Consider the following 12,672-nt stretch of genomic DNA (forward strand, 5'->3'; position numbering starts at 1 on the left):
GCTTAACTTGCATTAATGATCATTGTAATGAGGAGAAAATCACTGGTGGCCTATTCGTAATTAGGGAATAAACAGACACATAGCTAGTGCCTGGGAATTACTCGATTGAAATTTAATTTTAATTATCATGAAGGAGTGCATGCCATATTTAATTATTCATCACGTATTTATAATGAAGATGCAGCCCAAATTCCCCTTAGTGCATTTCCATATGGGTCAAACGCAGTAATTATTTAGAAAAGGCTTTATAATACCAAGCTATAGAGTTTTAAAGGTTAGGCCCCTTTGCCAAGGATCCTACAAATAAATTCAAATGGAAACATTGTACGATTTTCAAGTGAAAGCCTTATTAGGTTACTTGTTTCAACTACTAATAAATTCACTTACAATATCCTGAATTAGTAAATGAATTTTTTTTCAAACAATTTCCTAGTGAATATACTTGAACGATATTGGTCGGCTATCCGTCAAAAGAAAGAACGCAACAGTGAGATATGAAATCACCCTTCCTTTTGTAATGATGAACTTTCCGTGCAAGTAGATATGGAATCATATTTTCCTTCAGTGAACGGTTTTAGTGCAATAACATTGGGATTATAACATAACATTCCTGGCAAAAGTGACGTAAAAATAAACATTTAGGATTTAGCGTGTGAAATTCTTCCAGAGGTGGACGAGGAAGCAGTTCTGATACTCTGCGTTGGATCGATAAAATAAACAGTAAAATTCTCTCTATAAGTTTCTGAGTGAGAACTGCGTCCATTATTTGATGTGGTTTCACGTAATCTATTGAGTGCAGTTCCTGACTCCATCGTACTAGACCTTGAGCGTCCGTGCTTCGCATTGAGGTGTATTTTAGCCGTGGGCAGAACTCGAGTGCTCGTTCTGTTTGTTGTGGGTAGAAAGAGAAGAAAGAAGCAGAATGGACCATTGGAAGAGAAGAACGTCCGCGGTATTCACAATTCTTGCATTCCTTTTGAACAACGGAAGGACTCAAGTGGCCTGGACCCCGATATACGTCGACGGCAACAGTGAGTACAAAGCTCCTAAATCCTTGCGATCCATAGGGAAAGAAATTTCGCTTCGTAGATTGCAAGCTTTATTTTTTTCAGCTGAGTTTCACTGAGGCATGATCAGGGGTGTCAACCGAAATTTAGATTCATCATGATGTTATTTATGAAATTCATAACTCTTAATGCTATTCCTCGCAATTATAAACATAATTGTTCGGTAAACTTCTTTTTCGTATTCGCCGCCGAGTGGTGCATTTTGTTTTACTTTTGTTTTTTTTTTGGCGTGTGTTCGCCTTAAGAGGGCAAGAGGTTCTCTTTTTTTTTGATCCTCGAGACGAGGAAACAGTTGTTGGCAAGTAGTAAAAAGGAACGTGTGTGTTTCGAACATCCAGGAGAACCTGCCCCAGAGACCACGCGCCAGATCGCCATTGCATTGGCGCCTCCGAATTTTTGTAAATACCATTCGGCGGCACTAAATTCCTATACAGTCCACTTTTCACCTTTTGAATATTAAACAATAATACTGCAAAATATTGGAAAAAGTTGTATCGCATTGCTCTCGTTACCGCGCTGCGGATATTTTTGAAAGACGATGAAAATGCTACTGAACAGATATTAACCTTCTGTGGGATGGAATTAGGCCTCTGGATACTGGCCTTGGTTACGACGTACGATAAGCTACTAATTACATGATGTGTTATTACCAAGGTCACACAACATATTATATATCGTGTTGAAACCAGCGTTCGCAAAAATTAAGTTTGGAATGTGCGAAGGAATGTTTTTTTTTCGTTCATCGTTTTCAATAAGAAAAACTGATATATTTGACTTAAACTTGCGATGCATATGAAAATTGTTTTGAAAACTTTTATCACCTCTGCATTAAATAAATACTGACGTAAGTACTATTTCAAAACATCTATGTCCACTGCAACCAAGTAAATACTGTCAATAGGTGAACATACTACTTTTATACTGGCGCTCGAAATACTTTTGCAGAACATAGTTTACTATTTCACATTAAATTACTGGATAATTCAATACTACATCCTTCTATTTGGATGAAACACATTTTTATAATATCTTTTCTTTACAATAATTTATTTCTTTAAAAAAACAAAATTTGTCACCTTTATTTATTAAAACTTATAGTTTAATCGAAAACAATGTCCCTCCCAACATAATTTTAAGATTTTGTCGAATTTCGGTATTAACTGCGCTATTTAATAACTATTCTATTAAATAATAATTATAATTATTCTTTTGAAAACAGTGTAGTTTACTGACTAAGGTATAATAATTTTCTCCCTAAAAATCTTTCCAAGGCTAATTGAAGGCAACATACCCACCCTAAACTCTGGATAGACAGACTATACTGTCACGTTCTGAAAAATAAATATGAAGAGTATGGATGAAATCAAATGCTCTCAAAGAATTTATATTTCCATTCATAAACTGTATTCATCGAGATTTTTGCATGGCCTGAGTTCAGCTCATTCTTAGTTAAGAAAAAGCGATCTTGCCTCTACAGCGTGAATTACCTCTAAATTTTGTGAATAGTAAAATTTTTAAATGGGCGGTGAGAGGTTGAATGAGGATATTTATTAGGCCGTTAGGGACTGAATAAGGGTTCCTCGGGGGTAGGAGAAGGTTACTTATAATAATGCTCGCATAGTCTAACGAGTTTTCACTATACCTTGTTATTTGAGAACCATGAAAGTCAAAGGGATGGATGGGGGTGGTAAAAATCTAGCAAACTCAGTTTTATTTTGTATATAAGACCATGTTTTAAGTTATGAAACTGTCACTACGAATATTATACACATTGTCTTTTTCATTACGCTTCTACTGGAGTAGTCCATGGGAAATGAATTTCAATAGTCGTCCGCCATAGTCCTGTGCTCTATGTTATACGTGGGATCGCTTTTTTGCTTTAAATGGAAAGAAATAGAAAAATAGAAAGATTTTTTTTCGCGGATTAAACCGAGGAGTTAATTTTTTTCTCAAAAGACCTGTTTTTTGGCTATCAATACTGCGTTCCAAAGCGTCATAGCCAGCCATGCTTAATTCCAGCAAAATCACTCAGTCAAACGCGAACTAGTGATCCAGTAGCGTGTCATCTGTTCCTGTTTCTGGGAAAAAAAGCATCTGGAACATTTCCGTTTATTTACATAAACCCGAGAAAAAGCACGTATCCGCATCTATTCGTATGGGGAGACATGCGTGGGTAGTTTTGGCGTCGAATAGCTCAAATCTCCGAGCGCATTTCTCGTACATTTTCAAGTTTGGATGTATGATTTAACTGAGTGATTTTTTTAAGTTTGGAAAGGAATATATTTACGCCTATGCTTTACACAGCTGGGATACTTAAATATTTTATGCAACATTTGCTAATTCCCATGCAACGCGTCGGAAGTATTGGATGAGGTCCATGATGAATTTAAATGCTGTTAATGTATTGAGGTCTTTGATACGTTATCATGTGGTTTTTTTCTTTTTCCGCGCTCTTTAGTGGATGAAAGTGACCAATTTCATTATTTCCCTTCATTAATTTTTATGAAGCTTTTACGTTTAGTAATGAGAAATTATAATTATGGATCATAATTGGTCACTGTGTATCCTTCATATTTTATCTGGTCTCGGTGGTAGCGAAGAAGCCCTCTCCCGCAATACTGTTTTTTGATGCAAGAGGAAAGATTACTAAATTTTCATGAATAAATTTTTGAATACTTATAATGATAATAGTATTATAAATTAATTAAGGAATGTATTAATATTTTGAACTCGTAATAAACGCAAAAAAATTATATCTGCAGCTGATGAAGCCAAAGCATTAAATAATGCGATTTCATAGGTAATTGCAGAGGTATATTCATTTTATCCTTAGAGCCCCCAAACCTAATTTTTATTTATTAAAATGGAATTAGCTAAGATAAAATGATATATAATTTATGCTAAACACTTTGAGTAATTGGACCTATTACTGAATAAATAATTAGGATTGAAACAGTGTTGATGCCATTGAATGAACGTTACTTCTGTCAAGTAAGATCAGCTTTAGCGATAAGGAATCCAAAGTTTTGTTCTTTTCCCGTGAAAAAGTAGTGCGAAAAATTGTCAGGTTCTCCCGCCTGATAACTTTGCCTATAACAACTAATTATGGTTCAACTTACATGGATGAAATCCGAAAAAAAATTTGATCAATCAATGTTTGTAACTTAGTGCAGTAATACTTAAAAAATCTTTTCTTCGACTTAGCATTTCATATTTTATTTCTCATTTTCCTATATGCCAATGTACTTGACTTCATTATCATAATTACTCGGCCAAAAGAAAAACTTTTCACTTCTGACTAATCTTTTGAATTTTCAAGGGGACGACGAAAAAGTTCTGAACTGATTTTTTTATTCAGTCAAAACAAAAGTTCCGTATGTCATTTCCCGATTCCTTCTCCGTTCTTTGAAAACTCCTCACTCAAATTAGCGATGCGAGGAGATTAACTGGGACGAAGGCCTGATAAAAATATGCGGAGGAGATGACGGCTGGATCAAAGAAAACTGGGACGGGATCAAGGCGGGGCAGGGTGAGCGAAGGTTTCTCTGGAGATGCTCCGAAACTATATCTCCCTATACTACCACGTGTCTAGACTTGCCAAGTCTTTTCTCATTCTGCCGCTGCTCCTCACTCGCGCCTTTTTATCTTCTTTACCCTTGTTAAGGCAAGTTTTGAAACTTTCCCTAGGCATATTTCTTTTCCTTCCAGTTCCATAGCATCACCTTTTAAACGCCAAGCTACATTTATACAAAAAAAATAAAAACTATTAGTGAGGTCAGCGGCTTGAACAGTTTTTCTTCCAGCCATATTCATGGGATATAAATGGCCGCAGTAAATGAAAAATGCTATCTATAATGTTGGCGTATCGAGTTACTGAGAAACGGAGGTATCGTCATTTTCATCCAAATTCCATATTCCATACTCTACTTAGCTCTTCATCGGCTGACGATTCAAGTAATTGAGCTTTCCATACAATATTTTCAGGGATTTGCATTTGGAAATTTAAATTTTAAATTGTCATTTATAGCGATAATTTTGCTAGCAAGGTGAAACTTTCATTGCGAACGAAGGCTGTAATCGAAATCAAAGCTCATCAGCTGACTAAAAATTGCCTTTGGTCGGCTTGTAAAGTCTGAAAAAATGTATAAGCGTTAAAATTGAAAATTCCACATCCTCAGTACCTCTTTTATTATACGACTGTGCAATCAAAGAAGATTGTATTGTTTTTTGCTCTTGGAAATATATATATGAATGATATTTACATCGTAGCGTTCACATAGCTCCACCTATTTGAATGAACAAACTATTGTTGGAATGGGGAACATGCACAATTTTTTCAAAGTACTAGAATAAGAAGGTCCCCATCTCAAATGTACTCACCGAAAATTTCGCGGATGAATAATGTTTTTTAGCTGAGTTATGAGTCTTTGAAAATTAATCTTCAACGGCTGCTTGAAAACACGACGTCATCGGAGCGTGACGTCGCGGCACGGAATCCACTGATGACAGACTGAGGAAGTGGGTAAAAAATCGGTCTATGCAGGGGCTCAAACGCAAATATGGCGAAAATAATTTCTGTTTTAACGTCAAACGTGAATATGTTGGGTTGCCAAGGCGTTATTGAAACAAATGAAGGGGATTGTTTGGTGAGATTTGGAAGCAATCGCTATTTTTCAGAAAATCAGCCGCCATATAGAAGTCGACCAAAAGTAAACTGTCGTATTGTGCTTTCTTAAATCCCTATTAAGTCAACTTGTCCTTTTAGGAACTGCTACAAAGCTCGTTGATGATTTTGCTTCGATATATTGCGATCAAGAGTCTGCCTTTCTACTCTCTTAGCAAAGTAAATGCTGTCCCGTGCGATGACGTCAGAGGGCGTTTCAGGTCACGTGACAGCAAGCGATATTCCATCACTTTTAATAAGCATTTAATGACGTTTGTGTAGTGCTAGGAGAGTTTTGGCTTATATATTTGGACTCGTGAGAAAATTGTCTATTCAATAAGACTTACTAGCAAGATGAAAAAAATTCATTCATGTTCCCCATTGGTACATTAGCGATAGTAACTGGGCCACAAAATACCACATCCGGTTCTGACCGGAAGAGACACACAACTACTCAACCGCTGCACCGTTTTATGTTAGCAAACTATCAATCGGCTTATTACGTTGTTGTACATGACACACATAACTAAATTATCACTTCCTGTAAAGGCTGGAAGTGGCAATTTATCTACTTAACCAAGCCACCGATTTGAACGAAAAAATATCGCTTGTTTCACGCAGCTGCTTTGAGTCCGAAACGTTGCATTTTCATGGAATATAACTTCCTGCCTAAACCGCACGTGGTATTTGGCTCTACAGTCGTTACACGAATTAAAGAAAACAAGGCTAATACTTTATTTTTTATATTCTCGAATAGTTACAAGCTTTATCGTACTAATAGGTAACTTCCGGTTCAAACAAACTACGATTAAAATGATCGATTGTTTTTTGATTATATTGGATTTTCCCTCTTGTGTTTCGTTTCGTTAACCCTTTCTAACCCAGAGCTGCTTAAGGGAGAAATCAAATTTCAAGATTTTCCATTCTGAAAAGATGAAAATTTTGCACTCAATCATAATTATCGAGACAGATAAATATTTCGTCATTAAAATTTACACCATAAAATAATACATAATCTAGCTATTTCCTAAATAGAGCTGAAAATTTATACCTTTTTGATGTTGCTTTGAAGCAACACAAAATGGGTTAATATGCATAACGAATTTGCTATAAATGTGTTAAAATCATCGCAGAAGTGGACATTTATTAAATAAACACTGTCACTGTTTTATAACATATTTTTCATGAAACACTTACGTCGAATGACATACAGTGAATCAAAACATGATTTCCAATGTGGTATTTTCAGCATAATTTCGCTTGATTTAGCTACTCCCAGTAAATTATATGATAAAATAGGGTTTATTAAATGCCCAAACAATTGACTATTAGGTGTTAATCGTATTTCCTCTGGCGTTTCGCCAATTATACCGTACACGAGCACGTAATACCCTCTTATTGATCTTTATCAATCCTATTAATCTCTGCCCTACATTTTAACTTCATAATTCAAAGCTATGCACCATTGTACCATTGACTAATTATATAATCGAGATGTTGCAATGATTTCCGGGATAGATATCCCATTCCGTTTGACCCCTCCGATAACATTGCATTTTTTTTTTTAATATCGCAGGGATTATCTTTTTAGTAGAAAATGACGTAAAACGTTTTGTTTGCCTGGGCCTGCCGATGATTTGCGGGTTTTCAAATATGTGATATTTTAGTGATTGATTCTCATGTGGTGAGAAATTTTCTGAAACGTGTGTGTACTTTGTTTCTATTTATTACCATATCCTTGGCCTTTACATTCTAATGAAATTTATAACTCAAAATAAATGCTTTGAAAAAATTTTCATTTTTTCAAGAACATTCTGCATTTATTGTGGATATAATAAGAATGAATACCTTTACCTGTAAGAATGGTTACCTTTAAATAAGAATGAATCCCTTATTTTATATTTTTTAACTCAATTTCAAGAAGAGTCGGCATCCTCAATCTGTGTCACATTATGAAAACACCTGTCTAATTCCACACTTCTTTATTCCCACCGACCTAGGTTCCGACACATAATACCATTTTTGAAATAGACTACTAGTTTCACTGTGTTAAATATAAAATTTTTCCACTGAATTAGGCCGGAAACACTGTCTTTTATCCTCAATCTACTTCAGGGTTGGCAATGCGCAGCCCGCAAACCGTATGCGATCCGTCAAGCGATTTCACGCGGCCCGTGAAATTAATGTCTTCTAATAAATACTAGATTTCATATTGAGTCATTCTTTCATAATTTTGAAATAAAAATCGTGAAAGTTGTGGCACAGTTCTCATAAGTTGGTGACGTTATCAGAGTTTTTGCTCGTTAACTCTCTGTCTAAGAGAACCGCTCATTGAAATGGGGAATTTCTGTCGATAGTCTATGCAGCAACGAATCGCGTGAGATAGGTGCAGTAAACCAAGGGGTATCAGTGATGCAATGAACCAATCGCCTCGGAGTCGGTGACGTCATCAACTTATCTGAACGAGGGTTAAAGCCGGTTATTTTTTTGAGTGAAGTAGACGATCAAGAAACGGAAACAAGGGCCTCCATATTTTGAAGCTCTATCAAACTCGAATCTTACAGATCATTCGCGTATTGCGTAAGCAATTCTGAGGGAGGATATCGAGTTTTCTTAGTTTAGGGCTTGGCAAATACTTATTTATGCTTACATGGGGCCCAGTGAGAGAGGGGTCAAAATTAGTGAAAGCTCTGCTTACGTAATATAAGAATGCTCCTGCAATTAGTGAGCCCACTTTTTTGCCTGTGGCTCAAAGATGGAGTGTACTCCTCAAGCTATTAGCTAGATTACACACGCACTCATCATATCGTGAATATAACCCTGCTTGAACCCTTCGAATCCCGCCAGTTTAAACATGCGGCCCGGAGGCGCTAAAAGGTTCCCGACCCCCCAGTCTACGCGATCGCCTTGATAATCTCGGCGATAACTCATGTTCACCACTTTATAATATGCTCTCCGGTACTTAAATGTTTCCGCAAAGTTCTGTAATTTCTCGCATGCGAGAGGAGATATCATCTCTTGTCTCGAGGCACCTTGATTAAGTCGAAGGAGGGAGATTTCTCATGTAGTGAGGCGGCGGGGGAAAATTTTACCCCAAGCCACCGTCGCCCGCCTTGCAAGACTCGACCCGCCCACTTCACCCCCCCCCCCCCACTACGTCTGGAGCTCCTTTTCCTCTCCTCCTCCCGCGACTCGGTCTATCTCGGTCCAAATCGAAACTCGCTCATTAGCTCGTACTCTGGCGCACTCTACCCTTCTGCCCAATTAATCCTTCCCTTCCTCCGCAAAAGACTAACTAGTTCCGGAGAAGATTGGGACCTTCTCGCGCTCTCCCTCTCCCACGGAATGACCTCCTCCTCCTCCCAGGTCGCCTCCTCGGCCGCCGCCTTCGCCTTACGATGTTAATTGCATGAAGAAAACGCAATTAAAGGGGTTCCGAAGTGTAACCCATTTGTCATCCAGACCCGGAGTTCTCATCCGTTGAAATGATCTCGGGAGGGCGCAATGAGAATTTCGGGCAGGTGTTTCACGCGTTAAATCATTTTACGTGCTCGAGATGTGTATTAGCAATAAATGAAGGCACCGATGGACACCTGGGGTGTCCTTTGTCCTCTATCCTTATTGGCATTAAATTCAATTTGCGGTTTTAATGTATAAATCCGCAGTCGTAAATGGTACTAATTTACTCATATATGGGAAAAATGTGGTGCGCATAAAAGTGTGACGTCCAAAAAAATTATTTTCATCATTTTTGCTTGGAAAAAAATGCCTTTGAGTCGGATATTGAACCACGAAACTATACCATTGCGGGACACTGACTGACCGGTACGAAATTCCTTGTCAATTTGATCGAAGTTCATGGTGCGAGTGATAGCCCATTAACCTCAGTAAAATTGTAATGGGGATTGATAAACCTATATAGGATCAATGTTTTAATCTCCGTCTAGAGGACTGGCATTCCTCGGAAATATATGCGAATTTCGCCAACACTCGCACGGCTGGATTGACATGGGTACATCGCATAGCAATTTGACATTGAGCATTCTCACGTGATTACAGATAAGAATAATATGAAGAGCTATTAACCGGTGTCAGTCTGCAAGGCAATATATAGTTCTCAATAGGGTAGTTTCCTTCATCAAAGAAAACGAAAGGCATTGATAGCGATTCGTTACCCACCATTAGTGTATTCATAATATACAAAGTATTTGGTTTTAGGAATACCGGTTTAGAAGAATGCTAACGGTCAATTTTAATCTTTTTTGAAAAAGGTCAGATTGGCGCCCATGCGATGCCACTCCACGTGACGTCACAGGGACTTAGTTTCTATACGAGTAGATAGGAGTTTCACATCGTCTGAGATTACTAATGCATGCATGAGACACAGATCTCAGGGAAACATCTCTTATTAATCATCTATTGCCTATTGTCGGAAAGTTTTCTTCGTTTGATAAGGTATTAATAATCGTTATTTATGCCAAGCGCTACCAGCTAGCAGAGTACTCAGCTACCTGCTAGCATCCTGCGTCGTATCAGCGCTCAACGCCTCGCTCCAAGGTCACCTCCCTTGCGGCAGCGGGAAATAGAACGACGTCACACGAAGATTTCCCAGCATTCATACTTAGCCGTCGCGTTTTCGCGCGCTTGAAAATTTTCACTTTTCCTTTTTAATCGCGAAAAATATATATAGTCATTTAAAAATCTACATGCGTGAAATGCGTACTCCAGGAGTCATGATCTTTCGATTTAGGCAATAAAAAAATAATAGGAAACCACCCTATTCTCAAAATTAGAACTAGTCTTGAATATCATAACTGGAATCAACACATTTTTATGCTAAAAATAAGTATATATGTGTATTTGAATTCAAGAATGCCTAAGTTAATGTTGATTAAAACATTGTTAAATCGTAGTAGCATATTAAAAACACTGTAAATACATCTTATTGTAACAGCAAAACTATAACAAGAGAATGTTTCCCAATAACGACATTTTAAAGACCTGGTGATGAAAAAGTGGAGACATTAGTGCCACAGCCAACTGCATTATCAGGGAGAGCACAGAAAAATAAAGAGAGAGAGGGGGAGCAGGAGTTAAAATAGCAGGAAAAGACAATTGATGTTGTGGGATATGCTGGTAATCACGTCGAAACCCATTCTCAGGAATTAATCGCCTGGGATCTATTACCGTGGGGATATGGAATTCCTCTCAGAGTTTCGGATAACCTGAAAAAATGCGATTCCAGCGCATCTGGCTGTAGCATATTGCGATAACCGGTGAACTGCTGATGAAAAAACGATAGATATATGCACGTCATCTCCTCTCGTAATCAGCAGAACCCATTATCTATAGTCTTATACTGCTCCTTTTTTATCCTTCCTCTCCATTCAACACTCTGATATATCTTCCTGTTTTACCTTCTCGAAAAGTTTTGGAGGATACAGTTAGCTTTCTTTGAATGTAAAACTTCACAAGAAACTTTGACACCTCAAAAAGTTTCTTCCGAATCGATCATATTGAGATTGATGATGGAACAGAATTAACTCAATACGTAGCTCCTGGTGTTTATACGCCGGGGAAGTTCAACTTCATCAATGATTAATGGAGAGATGTATATCCTATTTGAAACTAGGTTAAATATATTTCAGAGAATTCATGGCTTCGTGTCGTCTATAACCATAGACACTATTTGGGTATCCAAGATCAATACACTCTAAAAACCTTTAATCGATTATCGTGAAATCGTGAAAAATTTATTATTATTATTATTATTATAAAAAGTAAGAAATAAATACTCAATGGATATACTCTTTTACTAAAGCCTAGGATTTGAATGAACGTCTGGAAAATGCTTCAGTAACGAGAGGAGTCAGTGGAAATGTTTTCATTGTGTCCTGCGGGATACGAGGCAAATATGAGTTATTTTCTTATGTGACTGAGTAATTTTTTATTCAAGTTTCAGGGCATGGTAAACTTTATCTAAGCATAATGGGTTTATGATGTGCCAAAGCTATAATGCCTTTAACTTTTCCCTCATTATGACAGTAATGTGAGACTTCGTGAAAGTTATTTGACTCGGCATTCATTGTTTCTTATGAGAAAATAAGGGGCCCTGTCCCTATGTTTAAAGCTGTGAACCATGAATAAACACATAATATCTTTAGCGGAAAGAGCACACCAGTTACAATTTTATTTAACTTGCTCATTGTCAACGTCTCTTTCCTTTCACAGAATTCGCGAGGTGTAATTTCACTCCTCGATTCTAAAGTTTTCCACAACTTCTCAATTTCCGATTTATCTTGAAAGGTAGCCCTCTTCTTTACATTCCATCATAATGCGCAAACTTCCTCCCAATTTTTTATTCTCCAAAATTCTCATGCTTAGGGGACTTCTACCATTGTCAGGAAAATGTTCCCACTTTTTCCGTTACTTTGTTCATCAGTCTTGAAGTTTTCCTTGCGTTATCTTACATTAGTCCGTCAAGCCTTAAAGTTTTTCCAAAATGGAATTTCGATGTTTAAAATTCAATTATTTACCACAAATAGAGACTCTAATGAGGCAGCTCAAGCGTTAAAAAACATTTTTATTTCCTGGTAAAGGGTAGCCCTTCAGCTTTTTCGTTAACTACCATGAAAAGAAATATCTATGATATCACGTAAACTCAATTAAAATAATTTTATCAGTAAAAATAAAATTATTAAGCTTACTATTTTTACGAATAGCATCCAATTAATTTAGCACCTTATTTAACTCTCCATCATCATTTCTTATTTCTGGTAATAATATGAAGGGTTGGTTGCGGGAAACGTATTCAAATTGAACTTCCGGTATAAAAACTTAATGATCCAAAATTATTGAGGCTTCAGGACATAACAGCAAAGGTGATAAAGCTAATATTTTGATTAGTTTTTAATTAACCTCAAATATATAACGAAAAATATA

General features: G+C 37.1%; 1 protein-coding gene across 1 annotated transcript in view; it reads left to right on the forward strand.

Moving 5' to 3' along the window:
• Positions 1–351: 351 nt before the first annotated feature.
• Positions 352–12,672, forward strand: part of LOC124157093 — a 55,265-nt gene continuing 42,944 nt past the window's right edge. Inside the window, exon 1 of the mRNA XM_046531574.1 lies at positions 352–1,031. Coding sequence (XP_046387530.1) covers positions 923–1,031 — 109 coding nt within the window. The 5' untranslated portion in view covers positions 352–922. The remainder of the gene's footprint in view (positions 1,032–12,672) is intronic.

The sequence above is a fragment of the Ischnura elegans genome, chromosome 4, assembly GCF_921293095.1.
Source record: "Ischnura elegans chromosome 4, ioIscEleg1.1, whole genome shotgun sequence".
Taxonomy (NCBI): Eukaryota; Metazoa; Arthropoda; class Insecta; order Odonata; family Coenagrionidae; genus Ischnura; species Ischnura elegans.